The sequence below is a fragment of the Oncorhynchus gorbuscha genome, linkage group LG13 (genome assembly GCF_021184085.1).
Source record: "Oncorhynchus gorbuscha isolate QuinsamMale2020 ecotype Even-year linkage group LG13, OgorEven_v1.0, whole genome shotgun sequence".
Taxonomy (NCBI): domain Eukaryota; kingdom Metazoa; phylum Chordata; class Actinopteri; order Salmoniformes; family Salmonidae; genus Oncorhynchus; species Oncorhynchus gorbuscha.
The window spans coordinates 77,312,806-77,333,395 of NC_060185.1; the positions used below are offsets into that span (position 1 = coordinate 77,312,806).

General features: G+C 43.1%; 1 protein-coding gene across 9 annotated transcripts in view; it reads left to right on the forward strand.

Annotated features, from left to right (window-relative positions):
- LOC123993549 (ETS-related transcription factor Elf-1-like) overlaps positions 1–20,590 on the forward strand; it is an 86,317-nt gene that overhangs the window by 39,930 nt on the left and 25,797 nt on the right. For 7 of the 9 annotated variants that reach the window (XM_046295820.1, XM_046295819.1, XM_046295817.1 and 4 more), the window contains one exon: positions 18,811–19,204. The exons of 1 other annotated variant lie outside the window; for it this stretch is intronic. In XM_046295820.1, coding sequence (XP_046151776.1) covers positions 19,133–19,204 — 72 coding nt within the window. In that variant the 5' untranslated portion in view covers positions 18,811–19,132. The remainder of the gene's footprint in view (positions 1–18,810; positions 19,205–20,590) is intronic. One more of the 9 variants, XM_046295823.1, reaches the window with a different exon arrangement.

Consider the following 20,590-nt stretch of genomic DNA (forward strand, 5'->3'; position numbering starts at 1 on the left):
AAGTTAGAGGGTCAAAGATCATACCCCAAAGACATGCTAACATCCCGTTATTGTAATGGTGAGAGGTTAGAATGTCTTGGGAGTATGATCTTTGACCCTCACTCAATCATTATTCACAATTTATTCAGGATTATCCACAGTCATGGTAACATCCACATTAATGTAGAAGTGTTTAGAAACCTATTCTATTCTTATTTACAATAAAAGTTACTGCAAAATGACACAATACATTACTTACCATTTCTATTGGGCACAAAATTATCTTAAACACAAACATAACTAACTGAAAATTCATCCAAAAGTTTGTAGCGTCACAAGTTTGATGTAATGATTTTGTGCTCGGAATATGGGAACAAATGCAAAACTTTTGACTACTTTATTTATAGGAATCTTTAAGAAAAAAATGTATTACTTGTTAAACAATATTTCTTTCTCTGAGCAATTGTGTTAGAAAATATAATATAATTTCCCCCCCAAAATGTTGTATACAATATAGCATAAAATATGATTTATTTTATACAGTCATTATTGCTCATCCTTATCAAGGTTGTCAATCATTTCAGACCCCACAGTTCCTGAGGTAGGGTAGAAACACGACAAAGACCCAATGAGTTAGTTAGAAGCGAGTAGGGGTAGTTGTGCAAAATAACATTAGACTCTTGCACTGAGAGAGGTTTTCTACTGAATGTGGTTTAACAGACAGGAAGTCGCTGAAACCCAGTGATGCATTTCCTGGTGTGTGTGTCAATATATTTCCAAAGCTTCAGGATACTTGTGTAGGCTACAAGTAAGCTAGAATTAGTAATACAACAAAAACATTCCCAGATTTGAATGATTTAACTCTCCCACATCCGTATGAAGACTCAATGCAGAAGTTTGATAATCTATGATCAATAAATTAGATTATCATGCTCTTGACTCTACACACACAGCTGATCTGTCTGCTAATAAAACATAGTAAATTACCATGCAAATGATCATGGTACACGTGTGGCTCTATGAGCTGTGAGGTAGCACTATGAGCTGTGTTGTCACACCAGAGGGCTAGCTATAGCTCTTCAGATTTAACCTTAGCGAGTTAGCACTAGCAGCACCAGTCTGTATTGCCACACACCACAGAATGCTATAGCTTTTCAGATTTAACCTTAGCGAGTTAGCACTAGCCGCACCAGTCTGTATTGCCACACACCACAGAATGCTGTAGCTCTTCAGATTTAACCTTAGCGAGTTAGCACTAGCAGCACCAGTCTGTATTGCCACACACCACAGAATGCTGTAGCTCTTCAGATTTAACCTTAGCGAGTTAGCACTAGCAGCACCAGTCTGTATTGCCACACACCACAGAATGCTGTAGCTCTTCGGGGTTGGCCTTAGAAAGTTAGCACTAGCAGCAGTTGTCTGGGTGAGGGTGCTGCTGCCTGCGACCTTGTCCATATTAGACCTTCTCTCACTCAGAGCCTGGGGCTGCAGTGGAATAGTACAAGGTTTACGAGAGATCAGATTAAATTCCATCTCTCCCACTGAAAACCCTGTACTGGAGGTGACCTTTTTCTCTCCATCTTCATTTGGCCGTAGCACACCAGCCCACCTCCCTGTGCATTACTACAACAGACAGACATCACTGTTGGTTAGGATGCAGGTGTTTTGTTCAGAACGACGGCTCCATTATCAACTCGATGTTGTTTATTATCAAACTCAACTGACTCATACAGAACAGCGTAATCAATCCCATATACTAAACGTCAGACATAACCGAACAGTAACAGCACTGTAGAACTTGTGTGTTAATGTAACTCTCATTGCAGCACTGTAGAACTCAGACCAGTCAGTCCAGATTACATGTTAGATGTTGTTGCACTGTCGGAACTAGTAGCACAAGCATTTCGCTACCCTCGCAATAACATCTGCATTCCATGTGTATATGACCAATAACATTTGATTTGATTTGAGACATAGCGGCATGTTTTGTTGTTTCGCTTTACCCGGCCGCACTCGCCAGCTCAAATCAAGTCTAATCAAATTGTATTTGTCACATGTTTCCTAAACAACAGGTGCAGACTAACAGTGCAGTGCTTACTTATGGGCCCTTTCCAACAATGCAGTGAGAAAAATTGAGAAATAATAGAAAAATAGTAACACAAGGAATAAATACACAATGAGTAACGAACGATAACTTGGCTTTATACACAGGATGCCAGTATGAGTCGATGTGCTGGGGTATGAGGTAATTGAGGTAGATATGTACATACGGGTAGGGGTAAAGCTGGGCGTCGTTAGAGGATGCCTATGTCCTCTGCCTTCATTTCTGGCCATATATCTCACCCGGCATGGCAACCTCTAACCTCCTATTCCCCAATAAAGTTGAAACATGTCAGGACTGTGAGCGTTGTACACTACCATGGCCCATGCATGAACATGTGCCGAGCAAAGCAGCGAAAACTACTGGCAGTTTTTACACACACTGCTGTAGGTTGCTGTGGTGGTGAAAGGACATTGTCTGTGTACACTGTTCTCTGGTGCCGAGGCAGCAGCCTCCTAATTGCGGAGGACTGTGACCTTTTCTGCTATGTATAATTCCCAAACAACTGGGCTAGTTTGCCTTGGAAGGCTGTCAATGATTTGTTCCACTAACATGGGACATGGTGTGAGATGTCTCAAAAGTTTTTAGCAACTTGCATGTCTAAAAGACTTGATGTTTAATTGTCTGTGACTTATGTCAGAAGAGTGGTCAGTTCATTGTCTCCCTGAGTAGGGTTTTGCTGTTGTTGTTAAATGAAGTACATTTCTTAGCCTCTGGTCTGCTGACACCATGTGTTTTTTGTCACTGTTGATGTGCATGAGGCCAGAATCCTCGCAGGCCCGGCACTGGCTATCACAGAGCTCCAGGATTGACTTGACACCAGCCAAATACCACTGAGTCATTTCCCCAACAGGAACCCAGATGATTCCTGCAAAACAGCACTTCTCTGCTGACCACACTTGATGAGCACAAAAATGTGGTGTTGTCCTCGGTTTTTCTGACAACTTGTACATTGGTATTTTGCTTTGCTCTCAGGTCAGATCTACACTACCAGTCAAAAGTTTTAGAACACCTACTCATTCAATGTTTTTCTTTATTTTTACTATCTTCTACATTGTAGAATAATAATGAATACATCAAGCCTATGAAATTACGCATATGGAATCATGTAGTAACCAAAATGTGTTTAACAAGCAAATCAAAATATTAAATGTTTGAGATTCTTAAAATAACCACCCTTTGCCTTGATGACAGCTTTGCACACTCTTGGCATTCTCTCAACCAGCTTCACCAGGAATGCTTTTCCAACAGTCTTGAAGGAGTTTCCACATATACTGAGCACTTGTTGGCTGATTTTCCTTCACTCTGCGGTCCGACTCATCCCAAACCATCTGAATTTGGTTGAGGTCGGGGAACTGCCAAAGGGGGCGGAGTTGCAATCTACTGCAGAGACAGCCTGCAGAGTTCTGTCATACTATCCAGGTCTGTGCCCAAACAATTTGAGCTTCTACTTCTAAAAATCCACCATTCCAGAAACAAGTCTCTCACCGTTGCCGCTTCTTATAGACCACCTTCAGCCCCCAGCTGTACCCTGGACACCATATGTGAATTAATTGCCCCCCCATCTATCTTTAGAGCCTGTACTGCTAGGTGACCTAAACTGGGATATGCTTAACACCCCGGCCGTCTTACAATCTAAACTAGATGCCTTCAATCTCACACAAATTATCAATGAACAACTACAAATACCTAGGTGTCTGGTTAGACTGTAAACTCTCGTTCAAGACTCACATTAAGCATCTCCAATCCCAAATTAAATCAAGAATCGGTTTCCTATTTCACAACAAGGCATCCTTCACTCATGCTGCCATACATACCCTAGTAAAACTGACTATCCTACCGATCCTTGACTTCGGTGATGTCATTTACAAAATAGCCTCCAACACTCTACTCAGCAAATTGGATGCAGTCTATCTCAGTGCCATCCGCTTTGTTACCAAAGCCCCATATACTACCCACCACTGCGAGCTGTGTGCTTTCGTTGGCTGGCCCTCGCTTCATATTCGTTGCCAAACACACTGGCTCCAGGTCATCTATAAGTCGTTGCTAGGTAAAGCCCAGCCTTATCTCAGCTCACTTGTCACCATAGCAGCAGCACGCACTCCAGCAGGTATATCTCACTGGTCACCCCCAAAGCCAATTCCTCCTTCGGCCGCCTTTCCTTCCAGTTCTCTGCTGCCAATGACTGGTACGAACTGCAAAAATCACTGAAGATGTAGACTCATATCTCCCTCACTAGCTATAAGCACCAGCTGTCAGAGCAGCTCACAGATCACTGCACCTGTACATAGCCAATCTGTAAACAGCCCATCCAACTACCTCATCACCATATTGTTATTTATTTGATTTATTGTGCTCCTTTGCACCCCAGTATCACTACTTGCACACTCATCTTCTACACATCTATCACCCCAGTGTTTAATTTGCCATACTGTAATAATTTCGCCACTATGGCCTATTTATTGCCTCACCCCCCTTATCCTACCTCAATTGCACACACTGTATATAGACTTTCTCTATTGTATTACTGACTGTATGTTTGTTTATTCCATGTGTAACTCTGTGTTGTTGTTTGTGTCGCACTGCTTTGCTTTATCTTGAACAAGTTGCAGTTGTAAATGAGAACCTATTCTCAACTAGCCTACCTGGTTAAATAAAGGTGAAATAAAAAAATTGTGGAGGCCAGGTCATCTGATGCAGCACTCCATCACTCTCCTTCTTGGTAAAATAGCCCTTACACAGCCTGGAGGTGTGTTGAGTCATTGTCCTGTTGAAAAACAAATGAGAGTCCCACTAAGCCCAAACCAGATGGGATGACGTATCGCTGCAGAATGCTGTGGTAGCCATGATGATTAAGTGTGCCTTGAATTCTAAATAAATTACAGACAGTGTCACCAGCAAAGCATCCCCACACCATCACACCACCTCCTCCATGATTTACAGTGGGAAATTCACATGCAGGGATCATCCGTTCAGCCTCACCGTGTCTCACATAGACACGTCGGTTGGAACCAAAAATCTCCAATTTGGACTCCAGACCAAAGGACAGATTTCCACCGGTCTAATGTCCTTTGCTCGTGTTTCTTGGCCCAAGCAAGTCTCTTCTTCTTATTGGTGTCTTTTAGGAGTGGTTTCTTTGCAGTAATTTTACCATGAAGGCTCCTTCATGGTAACTATTCATGGTAACTGTTCTCCTTTGAACAGTTGATGTTGAGATGTGTCTGTTACTTGAACTCTGTGAAGCATTTATTTGGGCTGAAATTTCTGAGGCTGGTAACTAATGAACTTATCATCTGCAGCAGAGGTAACTCTGGGTCTTCTTGTGGCGGTCCTCATGAGAGCCAATTTTATCATAGCGCTTGATGGTTTTTGCGACAGCACTTGAAGAAATGTTCAAAGTTCTTGTAATTTTCCGTATTGACGGACCTTCATGTCTTAAAGTAATGATGGACTGTCATTTCTCTTTGCTTATCTGAGCTGTTCTTGCCATAGTGTGGACTTGGTCTTTTAAAAACAATATGTATCTTTATTTATGTAGGCAAGTAAGTTAAGAACAAATTATTATTTTCAATTACGGCCTAGGAACAGTGGGTTAACTGCCTTGTTCAGTGGCAGAATGACATATGTTTACCTTGCCAGCTCAGGGATTCAATATTGCAACCTTTCGGTTACCAGTTCAAAGCTCTAACCACTAGGTTACCTGTTTTACCCTACCTTACCACAACACAATGTTTACAATGCATTAAAAAGGTCAAACACATTAAATGAACTTTTAAGAAGGCACACCCGTTAATTGAAATGCATTCCAGGGGACAACCTCATGAAGCTGGTTGAGAAAATGCCAAGAGTGTCCATTGCTCGTGCAAGTCTCTTCTTATTATTGGTGACCTTTTAGTAGTGGTTTATTTGCAGAAAAGCTGTCATAAAGGCAAAGGGTGGCTATTTGAAAAATCTCAAATATCAAATATATTTTGATTTGTTTAACACTTTTTTTGGTTTCAACATTATTCCATATGTGTTATTTTATTTTATAGTTATGATTTTTTATTTTTTTATTTTATTGAACCTTTATTTAACCTTTATTTAACTAGGCAAGTCAGTTTAGAACAAATTCTTATTTTCAATGACAGCCTAGGAACAGTGGGTTAACTGCCTGTTCAGGGGCAGAACGACAGATTTGTACCTTGTCAGCTCAGGGGTTTGAACTTGCAACCTTCCGGTTACTAGTCCAACAGTCTAACAGTCTAACCACTAGGCTACCCTGCCACCCAATTTTTCACTATTATTCTGCAATTTAGATAATAGTAAAAAAATTAAGAAAAACCCATGAATGAGTAGGTGTTTTAACTTTTGATTGGTAGTGTATGAAAATGTAGCTGCTTTGGTTTCAAATCAAATTGTATTTGTCACATGCGCCTAATACAACAGGTGTAGGTATTCCTTACCGTGAAATGCTTTCTTGCAAGCCCTTAACCAACAATGCAGTTAAAGAAATAGAGTTAAGAAAATATTCACTAAATAAACTAGTGTCAATGTAAATTGTCCAGGTGGCCATTTGATTCATTGTCATATGGCTTGTGGGTAGAAGCTGTTAAGGAGCCTTTTGGTCCTAAACTTGGCGCCCACGGTACCGCTTGCCGTGAGGTAGCAGAGAGAACAGTCTATGACTTGGGTGACTGTAGTCTTTGACAAAAACATTTTGGGGGCCTTCCTCTGACACCGCTTAATATATAGGTCCTGAATGTCGGGAAGATTGGCCCCAGTGATGTACTGGGCCATATGCACTACACTCTGTAGTGCCTTACGGTCAGATGCTGAGCAGTTGCCATACCAGGCGGTGATGCAACCGGTCAGGGTGCTCTCAATGGTGCAGATGTAGAACTGTTTGAGGATCTGGGGACACATGCAAAATCTTTTCAGTCTCCCAAGGGGGAAAAGGTGTTGTCGTGCCCTCTTCACAACTGTCTTGGTGTGTTTGGACCATGACAGTTTGTTGGTGATGTGAACACCAAGGAACTTGAAATTCTCCACCCGCTCCATTTCAGCCCCATCGACGTTAATGGGGGCCCGTTTGGCCCGCCTTTTCCTATAGTCCATGATCAGCTCCTTTCTAGACAGAAAGGTATGCCTACCAAATTGAGCCTGCGCTACCCACTGAGCACAGACTGCAGTTCAACGTTTTGTTTTTACCTTCAATGTAGCGTCACTTTTGCCAGGCTAATAGCTAGCAGTTTCTGGGAACGAGACCATGCTCTAGAGATGTATTTTAGGCTAAGCTTTTCTGTTTGTCTCTCTGACTGAGACTGAACTACTCAAGTAGAGGGCTATATTCCGTCACTGGGATATGATGAGCTGTTGTAATTGACTGCAGTGTGTCAGTTTTCCTAAACTTTGCTGTGTTTAGTGAAGAGAGAAGTGTGATCAAATCAAATTTGTATTTGTCACATACACATGGTGAGCAGATGTTAATGCGAGTGTAGCGAAATGCTTGTGCTTCTAGCTCCGACAATGCAGTAATAACCAACGAGTAATCTAACCTAACAATTCCACAACTACTACCTTATACACACAAGTGTAATGGGATAAAGAATATGTACATAAAGATATATGAATGAGTGATGGTACAGAACGGCATAGGCAAGATGCAGTAGATGGTATAGAGTACAGTATATACATATGAGCTGAGTAATGTAGGGTATGTAAACATTATATTAAGTGGCATTGTTTAAAGTGGCTAGTGATTCATTTTTTACATCAATTTCCATCCATTTCCGTTATTAAAGTGGCTGGAGTTGAGTCAGTATGTTGGCAGCAGCCACTCAATGTTAGTGGTGGCTGTTTAACAGTCTGATGGCCTTGAGATAGAAGCTGTTTTTCAGTCTCTCGGTCCCTGCTTTGGTGCACCTGTACTGACCTCGCCTTCTGGATGATAGTGGGGTGAACAGGTAGTGGCTCGGGTGGTTGTTGTCCTTGATGATCTTTATGGCCTTCCTGTGACATCGGGTGGTGTAGGTTTCCTGGAGGGCAGGTAATTTGGCCTCGGTGATGCGTTGTGCAGACCTCACTACCCTCTGGAGAGCCTTACGGTTGTGGGCGGAGCAGTTTCTGTACCAGGCGGTGATACAGCCGACAGGATGCTCTCAATTGTGCATCTGTAGAAGTTTGTGAGTGCTTTTGTTGACAAGCCAAATTTCTCCAGCCTCCTGAGGTTGAAGAGGCGCTGCTGCACCTTCTTCACAACGCTGTCTGTGTGGGTGGACCAATTCAGTTTCTCCGTGATGTGTATGCCGAGGAACTTAAAACTTACTTCCCTCTCCACTACTGTCCCGTCGATGTGGATTGGGGGGTGCTCCCTCTGCTGTTTCCTGAAGTCCACAATCATCTCCTTTGTTTTGTTGACGTTGAGTGTGAGGTTATTTTCCTGACACCACACTTCGACGGCCCTCACCTCCACCCTGTAGGCCGTCTCATTGTTGTTGGTAATCAAGCCTACCACTGTAGTGTCGTCTGCAAACTTGATGATTGGAGGCGTGCATGGCCACGCAGTCTTGGGTGAACAGGGAGTACAGGAGAGGGCTCAGAACACACCCTTGTGGTGTCACAGTGTTGAAGATCAGCGGGGTGGAGATCTTGCTACCTACCCTCACCACCTGGGGGCAGCTCGTCAGGAAATCCAGTACCCAGTTGCACAGGGCGGGGTCGAGACCCAGGGTCTCGAGCTTGATGACGAGTTTGGTGGGTACTATGGTGTTAAATGCTGAGCTGTAGTCGATGAACAACATTCTCACATAGGTATTCCTCTTGTCCAGATGGGTTACGGCAGTGTGCAGTGTGGTTGCGATTGCGTCGTCTGTGGGCCTATTGGGGCGGTAAGCAAATTGGAGTGTGTTTAGGGTGTCAGGTAGGGTGGAGGTGATATGGTCCTTGACTAGTCTCTCAAAGCACTTCATGAGGACGGAAGTGAATGCTACGGGGGCGGTAGTCGTTTAAAGATTTTCTTTCTTTACACTTTCAGTTTCGCGCGAATGCTGCCATCAATCCACGGTTTCTGGTTTGGGAATGTTTTCTGTGGGTATAACATCGCCGATGCACTTTCTTATGAACTCGCTCACTGAATCAGCGTATTCGTCAATGTTGTTGGACGCAATGCGGAACATATCCCAATCCATGTGATCGAAGCAGTCTTGAAGCGTGGAATCAGATTGGTCGGACCAGCGTTGAACAGACCTGAGCGCGGGAGCTTCTTGTTTTAGTCTCGGTCTGTAGGCTAGAAGCAACAAAATGGAGTCGTGGTCAGCTTTTCCGAAAGGAGGGCGGGGGAGGGCCTTATATGCATCACGGAACTTAGAATAACAATGATCCAGGGTTTTACCAGCCCTGGTAGCACAATTGATATGCTGATAGAATTTAGGGAGTCTTGTTTTCAGAACAGCCTTGTTAAAATCCCCAGCTACAATGAATGCAGCCTCAGGATATGTGGTTTCCAGTTTACATAGAGTCAAATAAAGTTTGTTCAGGGCCATTGATGTGTCTACTTGGGAGGGAATATATACGGCTGTGATTATAATCAAAGAGAATTCCCTTGGTAGATAATGCGGTCGACATTTGATTGTGAGGAATTCTAAGTCAGGTGAACAGAAGGACTTGAGTTCCTGTATGTTGTTATGTTCACACCACATCTCGTTAATCATAAGGCAACCCCCCCCCCGCCCCTCTTCTTGCTTCTGTCGGCGCGATGCGTGAAGAAACCAGCTGGCTGCACCGATTCCGTTAGCGTCTCTCGAGTGAGCCATGTTTCCGTGAAGCACAGAACGTTACAGTCTCTGATGTCTCTCTGGAATGCTACCCTTGCTCGGGTTTCATCAACCTTGTTGTCGAGAGACTGGACATTGGCGAGTAGTATGCTAGGGAGTCGTGCGCGATGTGCCCGTCTCCGGAGCCTGACCAAAAGACAGCTTCGTTTGCCCCTTTTACGGCCTCGTTGTTTTGGGTCGCCGGCTGGGATCCAATCCATTGTTCTGGGTGGAATGTAAAACACAGGATCCGCTTCGGAAGAGTGATATTCCTGGTCGTAATGATGATGAGTTGACGTTGCTCTTATATTCAGTAGTTCCTCCCGACTGTATGTAATGAAACCTAAGATTACCTGGGGTACCAATGTAAGAAATAACACGTAAAAAAAAAAAATTACTGCATAATTTCCTAGGAACGCGAAGCGAGGCGGCCATATCTGTCGGCGCCGGAAGTAGAATGATTTAAGCCCACTCTCTTGTCTATCCTCTCCATCCACCCTGAAATGCCAGTGATAGTCAGTTTCCCCGCTATCACCAAGCAGGAAAGAACTCCACACTCTCCCTGTCTTCCCTCTAACATTCTCCCCTTTCCACCCCAAAAGCGCTCATTAGATCAGGAGCTATTCTGAGACTCTTGAGCTGACAGCATTGAGGCCATGATCTTACACTCTCGATACAGGGCTAGTGAGTGTTAGAGCAAGCAGCACCACCCATAATACTACCGCCCATCACATAGTTATACCAGAACCATCGGAGCATTCTCCAACCACACTATAACAACGTCACCTCTTTTGAACATTGAACATCTCACATTTTGTAATTCGAGCAAGTAACTGGGGTCGATAAGAATAGTTTGTTCTTGGTCGGTTTTCTTGTTTCCCACAATGTTTGCATGGTTGCCACATGCAGGCTGACTCATTGCCTAGTCATTCAATTGACTTAAATTACCTCCTTTCATGGTCAACAATGAGCTCAGCTGTGGAGAGCGAAGAGGAGGGAAGCATGGCCTGCTGGGAGCTATGCGTTTGTTACACGGGTGTATTACATTTCGTGAAACGTTCAGAACATTGCAGATAGAAAGGTAGGCCTAACAAGTTGAGCCTATGCTACCCACTGAGCACAGACTGCAATTCAACGTTTTATATACATTTCATTGAGTTGTCAACTAACGTGAATTCAAAACAAAATCATTCAGGTAAAAATTTACGTTGATTACTTTTTGCAAATCCAGTCAGTTTTCCAAGTTGATTCAACATCATCAGATATATTTTTTTGGGTCGAAATGACATGAAAACAACATTGATTCCAACCAGTTTTTGCCCAGTGGGTAATCTCTATTCCACATAACAGACAGTCATATCCACTGTTTTTTGCCCAGTGGGTAATCTCTATTCCACATAACAGACAGTCATATCCACTGTTTTTTGCCCAGTGGGTAATCTCTATTCCACATAACAGACTGTCATATCCACTGTTTTTTTCCCCCAGTGGGTAATCTCTATTCCACATAACAGACAGTCATATCAACTGTTTTTTGCCCAGTGGGTAATCTCAATTCCACATAACAGACAGTCATATCCACTGTTTTTTTGCCCAGTGGGTAATCTCTATTCCACATAACAGACAGTCATATCAACTGTTTTTTTGCCCAGTGGGTAATCTCTATTCCACATAACAGTCATATCAACTGTTTTTTGCCCAGTGGGTAATCTCTATTCCACATAACAGACTGTCATATCAACTGTTTTTTTGCCCAGTGGGTAATCTCTATTCCACATAACAGACTGTCATATCCACTGTTTTTTTGCCCCGTGGGTAATCTCTATTCCACATAACAGACAGTCATATCAACTGTTTTTTGCCCAGTGGGTAATCTCTATTCCACATAACAGACAGTCATATCAACTGTTTTTTGCCCAGTGGGTAATCTCTATTCCACATAACAGACAGTCATATCAACTGTTTTTTTGCCCAGTGGGTAATCTCTATTCCACATAACAGACTGTCATATCCACTGTTTTTTTGCCCAGTGGGTAATCTCTATTCCACATAACAGACAGTCATATCAACTGTTTTTTGCCCAGTGGGTAATCTCTATTCCACATAACAGACAGTCATATCCACTGTTTTTTGCCCAGTGGGTAATCTCTATTCCACATAACAGACAGTCATATCCACTGTTTTTTTGCCCAGTGGGTAATCTCTATTCCACATAACAGACAGTCATATCCACTGTTTTTTTGCCCAGTGGGTAATCTCTATTCCACATAACAGACAGTCATATCCACTGTTTTTTGCCCAGTGGGTAATCTCTATTCCACATAACAGACAGTCATATCCACTGTTTGTTGCCCAGTTGGTAATCTCTATTCCACATAACAGACAGTCATATCTGTTCTACACAATACAACGCTCTGTAACATCGCTCGCTTTTGAACAGACCCCAGGCCTCTAATTGGTTGTTATTGCGACTGCTAGTTACTTTGGGAGAGGGAGAGCAGTCTTCTGCTGTCTGTTCTCAGCTAGCTCCTCCTCCTCCTACAGCACATAGAGCTGAGGACACGCTACAACAGATAGCCATGTTTGAGGGAGGGAGAGTGTGGAGCAAGTCAACCGTCAGTCACGTGACGTGAGCCACAGTGGAGTGGTAATTACTTCTACTAACTCCTGCAGTCTGAGGCTGGTCTAGAGTGGCCCCACCCAGCCTAAAGTCACACTGCGTTATTTGCTCTTTGGAGGCTTGTGAAATTGAGGAACACTTTAACAGAGCAAGAGAGCATTCCTCCCTTCTGTTTTGCTTTGCTTGTTTCTCCTCTCCTCTGGCTGAGAATGATCTCAGCCTCCCTCTGCCTGTGCAGACAAGGCTGCTGTTGTCATGTGCTCTGGGATACTGTGCAGGTCTCTCTAATGACTGACTGTAGTATCTCTGTCTGCCCTCAGCACTGGGCCACCCAAATCAATGATTCAGTAACAGGAGGGATATAGAGTACATGCATGTGCGCACACACACTCTCACACACACTCTCACACACAGACATTGTTCACATTTAACCCATCATATAGAAAAGCCAGGCCCTTCCACCTTGCTATTTCTATTGATCTGATAACAGGCTTTTGGCTATCATCAGATAACCCACTTGTGATTGGACGGTGCGAATGATTCATTCAGTCACAAGCTTATCTCTAAACTCTCGGACTAAGATAACATAATAGTTTGGTTGATTCATGGCACTTTCAAATTCTAACAGACAGTCATGGTGGATGGCATGCTGAATAGGAGAAAAGGGAAATTGAACAGAGAAGTGAGACAGGATTGTAGGGGTCATATCATATTCTGGTCACTCTAAAAGGGACAGTTAATTTAAAAATCTAAATTTCTCAAGGCCCGTATTCACAAAACACTCATACATTTCATACACTCCTGTCACCCAAGTCATAGACTGTTCTCTCTGCTACCGCACGGCAGTGGTACCGGAGCGCCAAGTCTAGGTCTCCTTAACAGCTTCTACCCCCAAGCCATAAGACTGCCTAACAATTAATCAGATTGCCACCCAGACTAGAGGTCAACCGATTAATTATGGATGATTAAAATTTTTCATAACAATCGGTAATCAGACCCCGATTACATTGCAATCCACGAGGAGACTGCGTGGCAGGCTGACCACCTGTTACTCGAGTGCAGCAAGGAGCCAAGATATGTTGCTAGCTAGCATTAATGTATCTTATAAAAAAACAATCAATCTTCACATAATCACTAGTTAACTACACATGGTTGATGATATTACTCGTTTAACTAGCTTAATCAATGCGGTGCCTGCTAATTTATCATCGAATCACAGCCTACTTCGCCAAACGTGTAATGATTTAACAAGAACGCATTCGTGAAAAAAGCACAATAGTTGCACCATTGTACCTAACCATAAAATCAATGCCTTTCATAAAATCTATTCAACAAGTCTATTTTTTTAAACCTGCATATTTAGTTAAGAGAAATTCATGTTAGCAGGCAATATTAACTAGGGAAATTGTGTCACTTCTCTTGCATTCAGTGTTTTATTTTTATGTATTTTTTTAACCTTTATTTAACTAGGCAAGTCAGTTAAGGACAAATTCTTATTTTCAATGACGGCCTAGGAACAGTGGGTTAACTGCCTGTTCAGGGGCAGAACGACAGATTTGTACCTTGTCAGCTCGGGGATTTGAACTTGCAACCTTTTGGTTACTAGTCCAACTCTCTAACCCACTGGTAAGTGTTCATCCTTTTAATAAACTGAACTGAACACTAAATACAAAGTAACAAAAGAGAACAAACGAAACAGCTCCGTCAGGTGCAACAGACACAAACAGAAAACAATCACCCACAACTCAAAAGTGAAACCCGGCTACCTAAGTATGGTTCTCAATCAGGGACAACGATTGATAGCTACCTCTAATTGAGAACCATACCAGGCCAAACACAGAAATCCCAAATCATAGAAAAAAGAACATAGACAACCCTGTCACGCCCTGACCATACTAAACAAAGACATAACAAAAGAACTAAGGTCAGAACGTGACATCTATGATTTGATAGAGCAGTCTGACTGAGCGGTGGTAGGCAGCAGTAGGCTCGTAAGCATTCATTCAAACAGCACTTTCCTACGTTTGCCAGCAGCTCTTTCGCAATGCTTGAAGCACAGCGCTGTTTATAACGTCAAGCCTATCAACTCCCGAGATTAGGCTGGCAATACTATAGTGCCTATAACAACATCCAATAGTCAAAGATTTATGAAATACAAATGGTATGGAGAGACATAATCCTATAAATTCCTATAATAACTACAACCTAAAACTTCTTACCTGGGAATATTGAAGACTCATGTTAAAAGGAGCCACCAGCTTTCATATGTTCTGAGCAAGGAATTTTAAATGTTAGCTTTTTTATGGCACATATTGCACTTTTACCTACTTCTCCAACACTGTGTTTTTGCATTATTTAAACCAACATGTTTAATTTATCTGAGACTAAATTGATTGTATTTCTGTATTATATTAAGTTAAAATAAGTGTTCATTCAGTATTGTTGTAATTGTCATTATTACAAATGTATGTATATAAAAATCGGCCGATTTAATACCAATAATCGGTATCGGTGTTGAAAAATCATAATCGGTCGACCTCTAACCCAGACTATTTACATTGAACCCCCCCCTCTGTATTTATAATGCTGCTACTCACTGTTTATAATCTATGCATAGTCCCTTTACAAATTACCTCGGCTAACCTGTACCCCCACACATTGACTCGATACCGAGTCAATGTTATTGTTATTGTTATGTAATGTTTTTTTTTTTTACTATAGTTTATTTAATAAATATTTTCTTAACTCTATTTCTTGAACTGCATTGTTGGTTAAGGGTTGTAAGTAAGCATTTCACAGTAAGGTCCACACCTGTTGTATTCGGCACATGTGATAAATAACATTTGATTTGATTTACATTTTAAGCGATTGATTTTGACTTTGAAGTGAACTGTCCCTTTAAGTCTAGAAGGGAGCATTGGAGTTGGGCAGTACCAATGATGTCATAGACTGTATCCTGCATAGAATGAAATGTGCCTAAAATAAATATACTTTATCTCTATGCAGCCAGGAGCTGGGCTCCCATATGAACCTGACCTGTAGATGCCTACGTTCTTCACTGGGCTCCCATGTGAACCTGACCTGTAGATGTTTACATTGTTCCCAGAGAAGCAGAGAGAGGAGATTCTGCCTAGTCCAGGTTTATGTGTGCTGTCTGCTCCGTGTGTGGTCCCTATCCTGTCTCACTGCTTTTTGCGCAGAGTCACCTAGCAGACCGAGCTGTCAGAGTTGTCACTGTGCCCACTGAGAGGGGTTAATGTGGTGGAATGGAAGCACCACCCCATTTACCCACACCAGGAGGTCCATTCCCCAAGTAGGAGGGGTAGACTGGGAAGAAACAAGCTACTTTTAATCACAAATTTGGGAAACGAACACTGGGTCCCCTCACCCCTTGTCCCATTATTCCTTTCCATTTATTGGATATTTCTCCCCTGAAAAATTGGGCGTGCAAAATTATTCAGCCCCTTTCTCTCTCTCCATCTGAGCTTTATGTTATGACTAATGATGAGAATCTGGGAAGAAACAAAGAACAAGGACTTTTAATCACAAATTTGGGAACTGAACACTGGGGAAGGAGTATGACCACTACAGTGGCCATCCCTCTAAACTTTCAGCTCATACAAGGAGAAGACTGATCAGAGATGCAGCCAAGAGGCCCATGATCACTCTGAGGAACTTTAAGCTGAATAATTTTATTGCACAGATCTGGCCTTTATGGAAGAGTGGCAAGAAGAAAGCCGTTTCTTAAAGATTTTTCAGTTTTTGATTTGTTAAAAAAATTTGAAATATCCAATAAATGTCAAACATGGTGGTCCACTTCATGATTGTGTCCCATTCTTGTTGTTGATTCTTCACAAAAAATACAGTTTTATATCATTATGTTTGAAGCCTGAAATGTGGCAAAGAGTGGCAAGAAGAAAGCCGTTTCTTATGTCTCTGGTCAAAAAATTAAACTTTTGGCAACAATGCAAAACGTTATGTTTGGCACATCACCCCTGAACACATCATCCCACTGTCAAACATTGGGGCAGCTCATGGTTTGGGCCTGCTTTTCTTCAGCAGGGACAAAGTTCAAGGGGGCCTCTCGAAAAACTACATACCTCAAGCGACTTACAGCTGTAATCGCAGCAGGCACTGTACATAGTCAATTTGGTAGGCTTTCATGAGGGCACTCCTATGGTAGGTACACATATAGCTCATCTCTTGGCAGTAGTACTGTAGACTACTTTATCACTGACCTCAACCCAGAGTCTCTTAGAGCATCCAGTCATGAGGCATCAAAGCCAAAGGAACTGAATAATATTAAGAAATGCTACAGTATTCCTCTCCTCTCCTAATTTGAACCCCACACATCTTCCCTCTCTCACCCCCCCCCCCCCTCCCCCTTTTCACCACCCTCTCAGAGACACAATTGGACCAGGAATGCACTTGGTCAGACATTTCAAGGCAAACAGGCCCCACCCTGCAACAGTAGAGAAAGAAAGGGAGGGCTTTCTAAGTACTGCTGCCATCCTGACTCTTTCAATTCAATGAATCTCTCTCTACTCTCTGCTGTTGCCAGCCCCCCCTAATCTTAAAGCAGACCACCGGCCCCTCCTTTACCCTCCATTGCCCTTGAGACCAGCCTGTGGGGTGTGGGCTACGCTTTCACTACGACCCGCCCTCCCCCCATCCCATGATCCACCCATCACTCCCTCTCTCCTGAAGGGGGCTTGGACAGAGATCATCAGGAAGACTGTGTTCTTTTTCCAGAGGCTGTATTCTGTTCCACCAAACCCATGGTTCCACAGCCCCCCTCATTTATACTGGCCCTCATGACCACGGGTGAGCTCACATCCTTGGGGGGTTGAGGAGTGTGCTACCCCCGTTCCTTACTAGGGGGCCTAGTCTATTCACAGCTACTGGTCTTTGATGGAGTAAAGGGAACCATGTGCTTTTTAAAGTGGAGCAACACTGACAAGCTAGGGGAAGCACTTCTGAGTTTATGTAAAAACATTAGCTTCTGTCATGATTCCTGAAATCATGTTTGTTATCCATCATGAGATTCTGTAACCTGATCTAAGTATATGAAATGGTTGTAGAATTGAACAGTAATATGTTTGTCATTGTGCAAAGGAAATTGTTTTTCCAGACAGCAGAAACACACTCAACACATTTTGGGAAAAGCACAGGGTCTAATGCAGTGCAACGCCCCTGGCTGGAATTATATAGTGGTTATTATGTAGGGGTTGTTCTCTAGGGGTTATTCTCTAGGGGTTATTATGTAGGGATTGTTATGTAGGGGTTGTTATGTAGGGATTGTTATTTAGAGGTTATTATTTAGGGGTTAAGTGCCTTGCTCAAGGACACAACGGTGCTGGATGGTAGTTATGATCTGACACTTTACATAATGTTGAACATCGCACTGGTATAACCTATAGGAGACAGGCAGATATAATCACACACATTTAACATTAATATAGGTACTCATCAAGGAGACAGGCAGCTATAATCACACACAGTTTCAAGGGAGTGCAAGAGTGACAATGTGAAGCCGGGTGATGTATGTATTGGAAAGCGTGGTGCATTCTTCAGTCTGCTCAGTGCTACTCTTGATTGTACTTTGGAAGACTGTGAGAGGACCTGTTAAGCAGGCAGGCGGTTGGGGCCCTTTGAGCCAAGCAGGCTGGCGGTTGGGGCCCTCTGAGCCAAGCAGGCAGGCGGTTGGGGCCCTCTGAGCCAACAAGGAACCAAGGATTTGAATTATCCACTGGAACCAGCAGTGTTGTCATGGGAGCAAGCAGAGAGTCAGGCCCATGGCTGTCTCCTAGATCCTTTTCACACTTTGGTGCTGACCCAAACAGTACTGTGCTGGCTGGGATATTTTTCTTACTTTTTGGTTTCAGACACATAAACACACAGACGATACGTGGGCTGCGAGCCTCACTCTATGAGTTGGGTTGTTAAACCCTCTCACACATTTGAAATACTTTGTTTTGTCATAGGTGGTTTAGAGAATCTTGCTCGCGTGATGAGTAACATTGCGGACACAGTCTTGTGGTGTACAGGAGACCCAGATTCGACTTTGAACCCCAGTCAGTCACAGCTGGTCTTACACACACACACACACACACACACACACACACACACACACACACACACACACACACACACACACACACACACACACACACACACACACACACACACACACACACACACACACACACACACACACACACACACACACACACACACACACACACACACACACACACACACACACTTGGCTCCTAATGACTGTTTACTGACATGTTCCTCTCTCTCCTCTCTCTCAGGCAGGTGTAGATGCTCCAGACGCAGCAGGCCCCAGGAAGAGGCTGCCTCCATCCATCTGTGCGGCTCTTCTCTGATTCCTGGGTCTCTCAGTCTCACTTTGCACCACACCTTAACAGGGACCACAGAGAAAATAAACAGGAGTGAGGAGGCCACTGGATATTCTCAAGAAGTGAAGCCATTTTGTTTTGACCCTCAGTATCACTGACCTTTCAACCTTTGGTTCAATCTGGTGGTTTCCTTGTGATTGGACACTCCCTAGAGGGGTAGGAAATCACCCTCCCCGTCTGTCCGTCTGCGTCCTACCTTCGGACCTCCATCACTATGGCGACCTCGGTGCAGCCCAACGAGTTGGTGTTTGAGTTCGCTAGCAATGGGATGGATGAGATAAACCAGGTACCTGTCATTACATTGGAGTTTAGCAGTAGTCGATATCAGTAGTGTTATCATGATGTACCACTACCACCAATATAGAAAAGTTCAAGATGGAATTTGCAGTAGGGGGAAACAGCACCACTGGCCACCTCACCACCATTGTTATAGTTGTTGCTGCTGAGCTGAGGTGCATCGCGCAACATGGTAAAAAAAAACTTGCACTACATATTGTGCTCTTCTAACACTAGTGCAATAATGTCTGAGGGGGAAAATATTGTAATATCACATCGGATGTGCCTGATTCACCATTAAGGTTTCCTGCATGTCACTCTAAGTAACATAATACAAAAATCCCCATCAAAATCTGTCAGTTTAAGCTAGAGCAGGGGCTGCATCTCAATCGGCCTTCCGCGTCCGGGGTGGAAAGTGGCCGAGCTACAGCAGTGTTTTTCAGAGCATGAGATATCTCCGAAAATCGGTCTTCTCATGAAAACGGCTCTATTATGACCACTCTATGGATAGGATAGACTCTCACTCTCTCTCTTTTTTTACCACAAGTGTCACGGAACTCGTCTGAAGGCGACCCATACAAATGAATGGAAATATGGAGGTAGTTTTCTGCCAACAAAAATCAGGTGTTAAATAAGTGTCCAAAAAACAAAAATATTTCCTGAGGTTTCTTATGTCTACTAGATATCGGACAGATACTTCAAAACCTTATTCCTTTTGATTTGTTTTTGGACTGTCTTTTGTTTTTTACATTTATGAATGTGTTATTCAGTGCATTTCTATGGGCTATAGAAGTAAAGGCCAAATTCAATATTTTTTCAAATAATTGTAAATGTAAAGGGGTACAACATTTTAAAATCAAATAGCTATATGATCCATGGTATGATCATCTTGAAATAATTCCATATGTTCACTTGGTATGGAGAGATGGAGAGAAGGAGTGGAGTATGAAGGGATGGCAAGGAGAGGGCTGGGATATGGAGTGTAGGCTGTTGGGAGGACAGAGTCGGAAAGTGTGAGAGACCTGGAGTTGTGACTCTTTTAGTGTGCGTGGGAGGAGAGGGTGGGTCTTTGCCAGGACCCAGTCAATTTACAGCACAAAATGTATGGTTTGTATGTGTAAGTGCACTTCAGTGCCCAGGTGTGTTTATCTTACCTCCACACCTTTGTCTGAATTCTGTGGAACAAGTTTGTGTGTGTGTGTGTGCCCGATGTTTGCGCCGTGTGTGTGTGTGTGTCTCTGCGTTTTGTATTTGTGTAGATGTGGATGGATGAGTTGTCGCTGGATACTCTTGCCTGAATGTCCTGGTTCATGCCTAACCAGACATACCTGTTGTGTGGAAATAAAACAGGCCTCCTCTAGGGTTTCTCCTTGCTCAGAAGATTACATCGCATGTC